The following is a 14945-nucleotide window of genomic DNA, read 5'->3' as shown; positions in this document are numbered from 1 at the left end:
TACCAGGTAAAATAAAACACTCAAAACCCATTGGATGAGAAAGTCAGAGGTCCCTCCCCTCTGATCTTCTCCTCCAATGTTTTTTTGAAAAGGAGGCTTTATTTAATTGAAATCTTCCTTAAGTATTTTTCCTGTAGACTAGCTGATGATTAATGTTGATGACTACAAACAATTATAGGTTATGTATATTGGTGCTTTCAAGACAACTGGAACCCAGAAAAGAACGAGGTCAAATCATGTCAGTTATTTTCAGGTCGGAAAGTCTGAGCTCTAGAAAGACAGAGTTTCCGACTTGGAATTCCGAGTTGGATGAACGTTCGAAAATATTTTTCCCCAGTCGGATTTCCGAGTTCCCAGTTGTTTTGAACGCGGAATTTAAACACAATGACAACATGGTACACTATCTGTATGGGCAATACAAAACTAGGCATCCATTCATGAGACCAATTACATTTTATTTGATTCAATAATCTTTTATTAAAAGGAAATATAATTGATACAAAATATATATCAAATAGTACATACAACATAAGACTACAAAAGTTCACAAAAATGTATAGGGAATTTAAAATATATATACAAAAAATGTATAGCCTAAACAAGTCAACCAATCAAGGATGAGTAGTGGTTATATTATTCATTTGTGAAGGAGTGGAAGCAAGATAACACATTCCCTTTAGCTGGAACCTTTGTCTTCTGATAGCCACATAATCATATACAATAGATATGGATGAAGATCAAGGACAGGGTCAGATTAAAGACAATAAAACAATTCAGCATGGGAGGGATTCAAATACTTATCAAATGATTGTGAGTATGTATGGATGTATTAATACAGTGTACAAGACTTATTCCCAACAGGCCTTTCGGGAAAATGCTTGCAAGGAAAATGTGTACTGTCAAACACAATTCATGGATTACCGGTAAGAATCATGACAATTGAAATACTGAACAAAACCCACACATTTGTAAAAAAATATCAACTCAACTAGGTACATGCTTTGGATTGGATTTCGTCTCTGATTTTTTCTACTGGTGTTTTCATATTGGATCATCAGTTATGTTAGGTATACATACTACTATATTTGGTTTAAAGATAATTGCGTAACAGAAATATAAACTCCAAAAAAAGACATTCGATCTCTGTACAAATTGTACAGTATCACTCAGTATTTGCACTGGGTTCATCTCTAAGTGGTAACTCCTCTAGTGTAGTGAGATGTCCAACCACAACAACTTACATAAGGTCAAGAGCCAGAAATAAGCCTGGTTACTTTGTCCACATATTTCACTGGAGATGAATACGCACATGGAATGACTGTCACACATGTAAAGCATCTGTAGGTAGACAGACAAAAAGTAGGTTATCTGAAAACCATGATTTAGTTCACAAGGCACATTCTTCTAGAAACTGTAGTATAAAAAAAAACACATGCTCCACTAAGATTTACTGGAAATTAAGTTAATGACGAGAGTCAGCAAATTGAAAAATGCTTATGTAACTATTTATAGATATACTGAAAAACACTAATGGAAAAGGAATGAAAAGTAGAGTAGCATACTGATTGTATTGGTAGTGAGAACCTCCTGTCTACTGCAATTACTTTAACTACAGAACTGCTATGCTTGCTTCTCATTGTTTCATGATGGAATTGTCTACATATACATGACATTAACCATTTGAATACAAAAATAAAATAAAAAGAGTTAACCACCACAGCTAGATATTGTTGAAGTTCTGATTGTTTGGTGAAACCTTCACGATTTTCAGATTTTCAAGAGCTTAAACTCAGTGTAAAGACTAGTCCAGTGATAGAAAATAAAATAGTTTACATAAATATTGCCAGTGTATATTCGACACACTTTACATATCAATCTACCCTCAGAAAAGTACAGCTTTCATAAGTAAATAAACAATATGTCAACCAAAGTGACTGTTTTACAGCAGGGAAATGCAACTGTTGGTCTGAAGAGCTGCATGATTCTCTAACCTCATTCACCTTGATGTGTCCAGTGATCCAGTCAAGCTGACTGATGTACAGTAGCTACACCTGTTGGGTCGGTCACTGAAGGGAACTCTAGGACCTTGGTGGCCCACCTAGTCTCTTCCTTCCCGTCTCTGTGGTGTGAAGGAAAACTCCTGTCCTTTGGATTTTCTCAACTATCTATTCTTCCTCAGGTACTTAATCGATCCACTAATATCACTGATTGTTCCGAGTGTACACATCTGGTATGGTATGACAGGTTAAATCAGTTGCTCATTTGAAAGGAAGAACAGAACAAAAACCAGCTGACACTCAGTCCAGCCCCTGAGGACCAGAGTCACCCATCTTTGTTGGTGTTAAGTATCATAGGAGCCTGCTGGTTGGGCTCAACAGCTGCTGTCCTTGTCCTTTTTCTCCTCTGGTAACTGGCGAACCAGGTGAGGGACAGAGCCTTTCACACTGCCACTGTGGGAGTGGCTTAAAGCCAGGTGCTGTCCACTGGGCATCTGTCTCGTCTCTGATAGTTCACTCCGGGGAGTCATCCTACAAGACAAATTTGTAAAAAACAACCTGTAAACAGTGGAGCGGACAAAACCTTTTGAAGTACGTATGTGTAGGTCAGAAAGTATCTGTCTTTACCTTCCCTCTGGGACTCTGTGGAAGCTCTCTGAGCGGCTGCTAACCTTGCTGGAGCTGCCCTTCTTACTACGTCTCTCTGCCCCCTCTCTCCCCCCAGACAGGGCCTGTCCACTGGGCTGCTTCTCCCTCTCCCTCAGCCTGGAGCCACGGGTGGAGCTGCCCCTCTCCAGCTGCTCCCTGGCGGAGGCCTCAGATGAGCCCCTGGCCTCTGAGAAAGAAGCCTGTCCCCGGATGGCCTCATGGTTGCCCACTGCTGAGGTGCCGTGGTTGCCTGTGGCTGAGGCACCAGTGCTGGTGCCCATGGACTTGGAGATGACCTTGAGTTTGTGGGAGCCGGGGTTGTAGTGGTTCTTCTTGTGCTGGACACGGCTGTTGTGTTTGAGGAAGAACTCACAGGACTCCTGGAGAACTCTGCGGCTCTCACTAATGGGGCTGGATAGAGAAATAGAATTAGAACACAGTAGAATGATATCATCTGCAATCTGTAAATGTTGCATACTGTAAAACCCAAGTTGCTTCTCAAATGGCACCCTATTCCTTATATAATGCACCACTTTTGCCATTGAGAGACAGGCATTAGTGAAGTGTCCTTACTCTTTCTTCCTGGTCCTGTTGAAGAAGAAGGCCCATTCTGAGCAGGTCTTCTTGCTGCTGACCCAGAACACAGCTGAGATCCCAACCACCAGGGTCATCAGGTATTTAATTAGGAATAGGGACAGGTCTGGACGACCAGACTCTGTAGTCTGAAAAACAACATTACAGTGTTATAAACTGTATTATAAACAGGGTGGTTTAAGCCCTGAATGCTGATTGGCTGAAAGCTGTGGTACATCACGTGTATGACATAAAAATACTTTTTACTGTTCTAATTACGTTGGTAACCAGTTTATAATAGCAATAAGACACCTCGGGGGTTTGTGGTATATGGCCAAGCCATTAGCCGTGTAATAATAGACATATACACTACCGGTCAAAGGGTTTTAGAACACCTACACATTCAAGGGTTTGTCTTTATTTGGACTATTTTCTACATTGTAGAATAATAGTGAAGACATCAGAACTATGAAATAACATAATAATAATTCTTCTACACCTGCATTGCTTGCTGTTTGGGGTTTTAGGCTGGGTTTCTGTACAGCACTTTGAGATATCAGCTGATGTACGAATTGCTATATAAATACATTTGATTTGATTTGAATCATGTAGTGACCAAAAAAAAAATCTAAATATATTTCATATTTGAGATTCTTCAAATAGCCACCCTTTGCCTGGATGACAGCTTTGCACACTCTTGGCATTTTCTCAACCAGCTTCATGAGGTAGTTACCTGGAATGCATTTCAATTAACAGGTGTGCCTTGTTTAAAGTGAATTTGTGTAATGTCTTTTCTTCTTAATGTGTTTGAGCCAATCAGTTGTGTTGTGACGAGGTAGGGGTGGTATACAGAAGACAGTCCTATTATGGCGAGAAAAGCTCAAATAAACAAAGAGAAACGACAGTCCATCATTCCTTTAAGACATGCAGGTCAGTCAATACGGAAAATGTCAAGAATTTTAAAAGTTTCTTCAAGTATGAGTCGCAAAAACCATCAAGCGCTATGATGAAACTGGCTCTCATGAGGACCGCCACAGGAATGGAAGACCCAGAGTTACCTCTGCTGCAGAGGATAAGTTCATTAGTTCCAGCCTCAGAAATTGCAGCCCAAATAAATGCTTCACAGAGTTCAAGTAACAGACATTTCAACATCAACTGTTCAGATGAGACCTGTGAATTAGGCCTTCATGGTCGAATTGCTGCAAATAAACCACTACTAAAGGACACCAAGAAACACAAGAAATGGACATTAGACCGGTGGAAATATGTCCTTTGGTCTGGAGTCCAAATTAGAGATTTTTAGTTCCAACCGCCGTGTCTTTGTGAGACACGGAGTGGGTGAACGGATGATCTCCGCATGTGTATTTCCCACTGTAAAGCATGGAGGAGGTGGTGTTATGGTGTGGGGGTGCTTTGCTGGTGACACTGTCTGTGATTTATTTAGAATTCAAGGCACACTTAACCAGCATGGCTCCCACAGCATTCTGCAATTATGCGCCATCCCATCTGGTTTTGGCTTAGTGGGACTATAATTTGTTTTTCAACAGGACAATGACCCAACACCTCCAGGCTGTGTAAGGGCTATTTTACCAAGTGAGTGATGGAGTGCTGCATCAGATGACCTGGCCTCCACAATCTCCCGACCTCAACCAAATTGAGATGGTTTAGGATGAGTCGGACCACAGAGTTAAGGAAAAGCAGCTAACAAGTGCTCAGCATATGTGGGAACTCCTTCAAGACTGTTGGAAAAGCATTCCAGGTGAAGCTGGTTGAGAGAATTAACATTTGAGTAATTTAGCAGATGCTCTTATACAGAGAGATTCCTCTTAATTATTCCTCTTAAGATAGCTAGGTGGGACAACCACATATCACAGTAAGTACACCTTTTCTCAATAAAGTAGCTATCAGCAAAGCTAGAAAGAGGGTGGGGGGGTCAAGTGCAATTTAGTTTTTTCAGGAATATTTTATTATTATAAAAAAGAAGAAGAGCTTGGACTGGGCTGAGCAGGAGCTGTCCTTCAATAGGGGTGGGATGGCCAAGAGACCAGAGGTGGCAGAACAGAGTGCTCAGGTTAGGGTGTAGGGCTTGAGCATAGGTAGGGAGAGGCAGTGCTCCGTAGGCAAGCACCATGGTCTTGTAGTGAAAGCGAGCTTCGACTGGAAGCCAGTGGAGTGTGCTGAGGAGTGGGGTGACATGGGAGAACTTGGGAAAGTTGTAAAACCAGGTGGGCTGCAGCGTTCTGAATAAGTTGCAGGGGGTTGATGGCACAAATGGGAAACCCAGCCAACAGGGAGTTGCAGTAGTCCAGACGGGAGAGGACAAGTGCCTGGGTTAGGACCTGCGCCGCTTCCTGTGTGAGATAGGGACATACTCTACGGATGTTGTAGAGTACCACACCCCCCTCGTGCCTTATTGCTTAATGATACCATTTCCATTTAAACATCTGCCAAATATAATCATACATTTTACTGTGGCTGAAAGAAGGCCTAAGAAGAGCAATGATTTTTTTAACATCTATTAATGTTAGATTCATTTTGCAGCAGCATATATTCATAGAGATATCAAATTATTATGAAAATGTTCTAGTGCTGAGCTTGTGTTACCTTGTGTGAGCAGGGAATGCTGTACTCCTGGCAACGGTCATTGATCCAGGTGTTTTCCCAGGTGGAGCGCTGGCTCTGTTCATAGATATAACACCCCTGCAGAGTGACCAGGGGCACCAGGTACAGACCACTGAACACCCCAATACGGATCATAAACTTCTTCAGCTTCTCCTGGTTCCTCTCATCGTGCTGGATCACCTGACGCACGTTGTTGAGCGACACAATCCCAGCCAGGAGCAGAGACAGCCCAACCACAACCCCGATACACAGTGGCGCCAGCACAAAGTACCGCAGCGCGTCCAGATCATAGAGACCCACGAAGCACACCCCGCTGATATTATCTCCCTCCACCTTGTTGAGAGCCAGTAGCATGACGGTTAGTGCTCCGGGGATCCCCCAAGCGACAGAGTGGAACCACACCGCCTTCTTCTCGATGGCCTCGCAGCTCCACTTGGGCCCGGCGGCCAGGAACCAGGTGATGGTGAGGATGACCCACCAGACGATGCCGGCCAGGGAGAAGAAGTAGAGTAGCATGAAGAGTAACGTACAGCCTTTACTCTGGGAGCCCAGCACTACTGTGTCCATGGCAGCCGGGTGCACCGCCTGGAATGAATGAATGAATAAATAGATTAACGGATGAATGACTACTTTTATGTCCCATAGAGAAGTTTGCTAGGAAAATAAGTATACCTGGCATACATATAAAACATCACAATATATAGCTACATGACTTCAGATATCGTCATAAGACATACATCACAAGGCATGGGCTGTATCCCGATGCCACCCTATTCCTTACATACAGTGCATTTGGAAAGTACTCATACCCCTTCACCTTTTCTACATTTTGTTACGTTACAGCCTTATTCTAAAATTGACTAAATTCATTTTTTTACTCAATCTACACACAATACCCCATAATGACAAAGCGAAAAAAGGTTGACATTTTTGCACATTTATTAAAAATGTAAAACAGAAATACGTTATTTACATAAGTATTCAGACCCTTTGCTTTGAGACTTTCGAATGTGCATCCTGTTTACATTGATCCTCCTTGGAATGTTTTTACAACTTGATTGGAGTCCACCTGTGGTAAATTCAATTGATTGGACATAATTTGGAAAGGCATAGAACTGTCTATATAAGGTCCCACAGTTGACAGTGCATGTCAGAGCGAAAACCAAGCCGTGAGGTCGAAGGAATTGTCCGTAGAGCTCCCGAGACAGGATTGTGTGGAGACACAGATCTGTGGACGGGTACCAAAACATTTCTGCAGCATTGAAGGTCCCCAATAACACAGTGGCCTCCATCATTCTTAAATTGAAGAAGTTTGGAACCACCAAGACTCTTCCTTGGGCTGGCCACGGCCAAACTGAGCAATCGGGGTAGAAGGGCCTTGGTCAGAGAGTTGACCAAGAAACTGATGGTCACTCTGACAGAGCTCCAGCATTCCTCTGTGGAGATGGGAGAACCTTCCAGAAGGACAACCATCTCTGCAGCACTCCACCAATCAGGACTTTATGGTAGAGTGGCCAGACAGACGCCACTCCTCAGTAAAAGGCACATGACAGCCCACTTGGAATTTGCCAGGAGGCACCTAAAGGACTCTCATACCATGACTAACAAGATTCTCTGGTCTGATGAAACCAAGATTGACCTCTTTGACCTGAATACCAAGCGTCATATCTGGAGGAAACCTGGCACCATCCCTACGGTGAAGCATGGTAGTGGCAGGATCATTCTGTGGAGATGTTTTTCAGTGACAGGGACTTGGAGACTAGTGAAGATCGAGGGAAAGATGAACAGAACAAAGTACAGAGTGATCCTTGATGAAAACCTGCTCCAGAGCGCTCAAGACCTCAGACTGGGGCAAAGGTTCACCTTCCCACAGGACAATGACCCTAAGCACACAGCCAAGACAATGCAGGAGTGGCTTTGGGACAAGTCTCTGAATGTCCGTGAGTGGCCTAGCCAGAGTCCGGACTTGAACCCGGTCGAACATTTCTGGAGAGATCTGAAAATAGCAGTGCAACGACACACCTCATCCAACTTGACAGAGCTTGAGAGGATCTGCGGAGAACAATGGAAGAAACTCCACAAATACAGATGTGCCAAGCTGGTAGCGTCATACCCAAGAAGACTCGGGGCTGTAATCACTCCCAGAGGTGCTTCAACAAAGTACCTAGTAAAGGGTCGGAATACTTATGTAAATGTGATATTTGTATTTCTAATACATTTGCCCCCCAAAAAATGCAAAATGTTTGCTTCATCATTATGGGGTATTGTGTGTAGATTGATGAGGAAAAAATCAATTAAAATCATTTTTGAATAAGACTAATGTAACGAAATGTAGAAAAAGTGGTCTGAATACTTTCCGAATGCACTGTAGAACAATACTTTAGACCAGGGTCCATAGGGCGCTGGGGGCTGGTCTAAAGGAGTGCACAATACAGGGGATTGGTTGCCATTTCAGACAGACATAAACAGACCTTGTTGCAGGATGCATTGTTCCCCAGCAGGAAGCCGATGAAGTAGATGAGCGACACGAAGCTGTAGCACACGGCGTAGAAGATGATTGGCCGTTCGGGGTAGCGGAAGCGTTTGACGTCGATGAGGAAGGTGAGAAAGGTGAAGAGCGTGGCGCAGAGGCAGACGATGGCGCACACCCCGATGAAGGTCTTGGCGAACTCGATTTCATGGGGCTTGAAGTACATGTTGGAGCAAGGGGGAGCGCAGTCCCCGGCACCCAGGAACGTGGATCCCTGGCCGGGTCGGGTCTTCAGCTGAAGGGGGCACCAGAAGCCCATGTCCCTCTTGGCAGACAGAGAGGTCTTGGGTGTGGTCACTCTGGTTGGTGGCAGGACTGAGCCATCTGGAGAGTAGAGGCAATCTTCCAACCTAGAGGAGAAAAAGTAGGGTAAAAAGTCAAAACCATAACTAAATGGATACCATTTCAAAACTTAGTGCTGATAAATGTAATAACTGGTCAACTGGCTGTTAGCAAGCAGTTTATAAACGCTTACTATTTGGTCACCTGAAAAATGTCAGGCATGTGCCTTTTCATCTATACAACTTGGCACAGTACAACACGTAACTGATGTTGTGGTTCAGTGAACCTCGCCCACGTTGATGAGTAACCTGGCCTGAGACCTGGAGAATTGAGTTCAACTCAGTCAGTCACATTTACCTGTCGCACTGCAGCTCCGGAGGCCAGGTGATGCCGAAGGTGCTGATGTCCTTCCTGCAGTCTGACCTCACTTTCTCACACAGGTCGCGACATGGCCGGATCACTTTGGTGTCCTCAGTGCATGCTGGGATAAAGGCCTGACACAGGAAGTGATGTACGTCCGGAGAGCAGCGCAGGTTGACCAGCGGCATGAAGGGCTATGGAGACAGAGGGAGGGAAGGGGACAGGGGGAGTGAAAGAGAAAGAGAGAGAAAGGGAGAGAGAGAGAAAGAGGGAGAAATGGAGAGAGAGAGAGAGAGAGAGCAAAAGATAGACATATATCCATTCAGATTTTTATGGTTCAAGAAATACTAGGACTGCAAAATTCCAGTATCTTTCCCTCAATTCAAAGGTTTTCCAGAAGTCCTGGTTGTAGTTTCTGGATTTCTGTCCTAATTCCAGGAATCTTCCAAACAGGATTTTGGGAAAACCTGGGAATGTTACCGGAATTTTTCTACCCTAGCAAATACTAGTACCATGTTCCTGTAGCTGTACCTGTAAGGGTGGAGCTGAACAACTGGTCAGGTATGTTTTTAATACAAACAACCAATATTGATTTCAACTAGATTCATCTAGACATCACAACAGTTTGTAATTAAAAAGTCAGTCAACATGAGGTTAATACCGTCACTCACGGCCACAATACAGTCCATGCAGTTCCCTTGCCATGGGCAGATCCAGAAATAGAATAGTTTTATTTTCCTGTACACGTGACTTGGTTGGAAAAGCTAAAAAGGCTACAGTACATAAGAGGCTGTAATGCACTGTATTATGGTGCCACACAAAGGATTCCTTTCACAGGCTGTCTCAGTTTCAACAGATTTGAGTAGAGGGAGTGGGGGTGGGCATCAGGAAATGACTCTGGGACTATTTGGAAACCAGGAGTCAAGAGGGATGTTGACTGGAATGGGCAGAACTGTTGGGCTTCTGCTCAGTATCCATTCCATCACACTAAAGCTGCTGCTCTGCTCTAGCAACCGTTAAACAGTTCACAGTTATTTCTACCAAAGTATGAATACATATCTTTCCAAAGCATGAATGGTTATTTTTGTCATTGTTGAGTCACGCTTAACAGAGTTTATCCAAATAAACAGATCTTGTCGAAGTAACGACCATATCACAAAATCTTAAGATACCATCTGAAACGACTGCCACAAATCATTCCCAAAACAATTATAACTGTATCCTTCAAAGGTTACAGACTGTATCATGTTGCCATCTTAATCTAAGGCCACTTGGTTTGGATCAGATACACCATGTTATCAAACAGTCCTGTTCAGTTTACAAATGCAGTTATGCAGAAAGAACTATGACTGTTGGAGGCAGTGAATCCAGCCGATGTTAACACTGTATAAGCAACATTTCCCCATCAATCCAACCATCAACACAGGACCAATCTAACAACCACACTATTCAACGTTCTCTCCCTGACGGTTTCCCCAGCTCCAGGCTGGCTGCAGCCCAGATCTAGACGGGGGCTGGGGAACTGGCTCTCGGACTGTATGAGTCCTTGTTTCACTCCTTTAGAGGTTCCAAACTCCATCTCAAAGAGCTCTTTTTAGTCTACAATCTGCAGTTTCTTGTATTTTTCTGTTTAGAGTGTATTGGAATTGGGGACTCTGTATATCCTCATTCAAAAAGTTTGATCCCTCTACTGTGGATTTCCACACAAGGTCCCTTGACTATGGATAGCAATTAACAGAGTGTTTCTTGGTAGTCTTAAACAAATATACACCTCACACACATGGTTCTGGGCTTTAGAAAAAGAAAACACCTGTACCATGTCAGAAATAGAGTTGAAATGTATTAAATAAAAATATAGCATCCCAATATTACACTTTATATATATCACAGAAGACTGAACAATAACGAAACCATTTGACATAGAAACACCAGATCTCTGTCAGTTAAAAAATATATATATATATGAAAATATGAATAACATTTCACCCATGAGGCCACTAGATGGCGATTTGGTCATTTGACTGCAGGAAAGGGCTGGCTACGCAATATGGCATCCTAACTTCAAAATGCATTAGCTGAGTTTGTTATGTATACTAAAAATATATACTCGTTTTTCACTCTATTTAGGTCTATTTCCTTACAGGTGCTGAAAGTGTTACCACTAAGCTGCCAAATACTAGAGGAATATTGGCACATTGACATTCGTAACAGGAACAATGCCCCTAAAGGAAAGGGCTAGTCCACAACCCGGAAAATCCTATTGAATAACACTGAACAGAAGAGCAACAGGAGAGTCAACTTCATAACAATACCTAGATCCCATTATGGCACACTTTCCAACAGGCCATTTGGTCAGATTGTCTGTCAGCAGTAGGTACTGCATGCATCTATTACTATAGATACGGCTGGCCTTGCTTTCCACCTGGCTACCCCTAGACCGGTCAACAGCTCTGCACCCCCCACAGCAACTTGCCCAAGCCACCCCATTTCTCCTTCACACAAATCCAGAAATCTGGACCCCTACAAATCAGCTGGGCTAAACAATCTGGACCCTCTCTTTCTAAAAGTATCCACCACAATGGTTGCCACCCCTATTACTAGCCTGTTCAACCTCTCGTATCGTCTGAGATCCCCAAAGATTGGAAAGCTGCCGCGGTCATCCCCCTCTTCAAAGGGGGAGACACTCTAGACCCAAACTGCTACAGACCTATATCTATCCTACCCTGCCTTTCTAAGGTCTTCAAAAGCCAAGTTAAACAGATCACCGACCATTTCGAATCCCACCGTACCTTCTCTATGCAATCTGGTTTCAGAGCTGGTCATGGGTGCACCTCAGCCACGCTCAAGGTCCTAAACGATATCAAAATCGACAAAAGACAATACTGTGCAGACGTATCCATCGACCTGGCCAAGGCGTTCGACTCTGTCAATCACTGCATTCTTATCGGCAGACTCAGCAGCCTTGGTTTCTCAAATGATTGCCTCGCCTGGTTCACCAACTACTCCTCAGATAGAGTTCAGGGTGTCAAAATCGGAGGGCCTGTTGTCGGGACCTTTGGCAGTCTCTGTGGGGGTGCCACCGGGTTCAATTCTCGGGCCGACTCTCTTCTCTGTATACATCAATGATGTCGCTCTTGCGGCTGGTGATTCTCTGATCCACCTCTACGCAGATGACGCCATTCTGTATACTTCTGGCCCTTCTTTGGACACTGTGTTAACTAACCTCCAGACGAGCTTCAATGCCATACAACTCTCCTTCCGTGGCCTCCAACTGCTCTTAAATGCAAGTAAAACAAAATGCATGTTCTTCAACCGATCGCTGCCCTCACCTGCCCGCCCGCCCAGCATCACTACTCTGAACGTTTCTGAAATCTAAGGGTTTTATCACAGTGAAAAACACTCACCTCCATCCTGCTGGCTGCTATGTCCTGGTCATAGTGCTCCATCATGTTGGGGAAGAAAGTCATGTTGTAGAGCATCCCCAGGCAGCGATGCACCTTGATGGGTTCACAGGTGAATAGACTGTGGGCGTGGCAGCTCCTCGCCCCTATCAGTGCCAGGCACACCCAGACCAGCCTGGGTATCATCATGGTGGCAGCCGGTTGCTAGGCTAAACTCTTTGTGTATAAACAGCCCTATTTGGTTCAGTGGAGGGATAACTTTATGTTGGAGGCCGAATCACTCTTCATCTACATTCCTCTAGGCTTGCTGGGGTCCTATCCATGGAGACAAAAGGAGTAATGACAGGTAAAACGTTCCCATCTGCCACCATGGCATCAGCACGGTGGCATGTTTGGAAATCCCAAGCTTTGAAAAAGAACAGAGAATCATTTATCTGGTGTGTTTTGAAGGGCTAGTATGGAGTTTGGTTCCAAAGCATTAAAGGTCCAATGCAGCATTTTTTTCTCAATTTCAAATCATTTCTGGTTACAATTAAGTACCTTAATGTGATTGTTTTCTATTAAAGTGGTCCCAAAAAAAATGAGTAGCTTCTTAGCAAAGACATTTGCTAGGACTGTCTGGGAGTGGTCTCAGTCGGGAGAGGAAAACTGAAAACTAGCTGTTATTGGCAGAGAGGTTTTGAACTCTTTCTTATTGTTCTATTGATATCACCAGGCAGGCAAAAACACCATCCCAGAAAAACAGGTTGAAATTTCAGGTGGTGTTTTCAAACAGCTCTTATATTAAAAGGGCATTATCATAATTTTCACAATTTCACAGTATTATTCCAATCTCATTGCGTGGAAATATGTATAAAACACAGGAAATCACGTTTTTTTTCACTGCATTGGGCTTTGAACGTCAATATTTATAACACCTTACTGATAAACTTTACAAAGTAATTGTAAATAATAATTTGGCCTTAACTGATTTGCCTAGTTAAATAAAGGTTACACACAGATAATTCATATTGATCTGAGTGGATTATTGCTAGTGAGAAATACATCTGTCCAGTCTCTTCTGCAGTCGAGAATAGATTATGTGGTGGAATTGCACACTGAATTGCAGACTAATTCAATAACAGCATCAGCTTGTTGATACAGGTTTAAAGCTTTAAGTGTCTTGTGAAGTCTGGTATGTAACAATGTCTGATTGGAGCATGCCACGACATCTAATCTCACACAGGTAATCATTCACAGAAAGCACCGTCTGGAATGCATGCAGTTTGCATTCAATAAGTGTATAATTTGCTGTACCTCAGAACATAAATCACTTATTTCAATTTTTAATCTGCTGCAATAGTCCTATGCACTTTTGTATGGTTGTTTTGGTTATGTTTACATGTTTGAGTTGTGGAGAGAATTGCTTTAACAATAAACAAATCAATCAAAACTAATTTAATGATTATTATTATGATTTTACCAAACAATCTAATGTTTTGCTACTGTATCGATTGGCATATAGCGAACCACGTGACTGTTTCTATCATGTTCAATAGTTTGGAATATTTTAGCCAACAAAAAACATATTCGATTCCCAAATTAGGCTACTGAATAGTAAAATGTTTTGACTTGGTTACAAATCACGTACACTCCAGTCAAATTATTTAAAAGAACATGTTTTTTACTTTAAAAATGAAAAATCTAACTACTTCAGAATAAACCCTATTATCAAAGGTTTAAGAAAATTACACTGCAGTTACATGGAATACTGCAGTTACATGGAATAGAATGGGAATATACAGTTCCTTTCTTCATGTTTTTCCCAAATTGGCATTCGGAATCTCCATTTGTTCCCCGTGTCTGGCAGCCAACTTCGGGAAGTGCGACTAGTAAATATCCCTGTTTCAGTGCCTTGGAAAGGGCCTCGATAAGTTTCGAATGTAACATTTATTTAGACAAGGACAGAAAAGTCACAATTACACTTACCCTTTCGTTATTAGTTTATTCTAAATAAAGGTAATCGTTCCATTGCAATCTTTTCGGATTTTGCGACAATGTTTCCAGCGACTTTGAACTATTCTCCGCCTTCTTTCTTTCAGCTCCACATCCTGTCTGTCTCGGTGTTCGATACAACACCCATTACAGTAACAATCCGGGGAAATACTGGCCGTTGTTATATGCAGGTGCTATTATCAAGCGTAGACAGTGTAGCCACAAACATGATGTATTTTATAGTGGTACTATTCCAAGATGGATAGTCCTCGAGCTCAGATAATACATGCATCATAACACTGTATCAATTTTGTACAATTAAATTATGATTTTTCTTAAATTATTATATTTTTCACTGTTAGGGGAGAATTCAAGTTGAACATTAAAGATACAACATTCACATAAAAAGGCTGCAGATGAAATGACAAGGAAATGCAGATCATGGTTGTATTATGTGACTGACTGGATTCACCAGCAGATGGCAGGAATGGTTATAGGAAGCATAGGCCTACAGTGTATCATATTGTAGCCAATTTTGGGGACAAAAATCGGTAACAA

General features: G+C 42.7%; 1 protein-coding gene across 2 annotated transcripts; it reads right to left on the bottom strand.

Moving 5' to 3' along the window:
• Positions 1-452: 452 nt before the first annotated feature.
• Positions 453-14703, bottom strand: LOC110512168 (frizzled-6). Of its 2 annotated transcripts, none has more exons than XM_021592714.3 (8): positions 14382-14703; positions 12417-12728; positions 9010-9206; positions 8312-8720; positions 5823-6425; positions 3219-3367; positions 2625-3056; positions 453-2528 (listed from the first exon to the last, which is right to left on the bottom strand). In XM_021592714.3, exons 2-8 carry the CDS (start codon positions 12600-12602, stop codon positions 2372-2374), a joined length of 2133 nt encoding a protein of 710 aa, XP_021448389.3. In that variant the 5' UTR covers positions 12603-12728; positions 14382-14703; the 3' UTR covers positions 453-2371. The 2 variants fall into 2 exon arrangements, with proteins under 2 accessions (XP_021448389.3, XP_021448394.3); XM_021592719.3 differs by having other exon boundaries at positions 12417-12819; positions 14382-14558.
• Positions 14704-14945: the final 242 nt, after the last annotated feature.

The sequence above is a fragment of the Oncorhynchus mykiss genome, chromosome 3 (assembly GCF_057628025.1).
Source record: "Oncorhynchus mykiss isolate SJ-2025 chromosome 3, ASM5762802v1, whole genome shotgun sequence".
Lineage (NCBI taxonomy): Eukaryota > Metazoa > Chordata > Actinopteri > Salmoniformes > Salmonidae > Oncorhynchus > Oncorhynchus mykiss.
The sequence above is the reverse complement of the archived record's forward strand: the minus strand, read 5'-3'. Positions and strand labels throughout refer to the sequence as shown.

Excerpts from the sequence above, each read along its gene's own strand:
- LOC110512168 (XM_021592714.3), bottom strand. The coding sequence starts at position 12,602 with ATGATGATACCCAGGCTGGTCTGGGTGTGCCTGGCACTGATAGGGGCG. Across the intron at positions 9,207-12,416 it reads TAGCAGCCAGCAGGATGGAG|CCCTTCATGCCGCTGGTCAA; the intron begins GTGAGTGTTTTT and ends CTGTCTCCATAG. Across the intron at positions 2,529-2,624 it reads CACAGAGTCCCAGAGGGAAG|GATGACTCCCCGGAGTGAAC; the intron begins GTAAAGACAGAT and ends TTTGTCTTGTAG.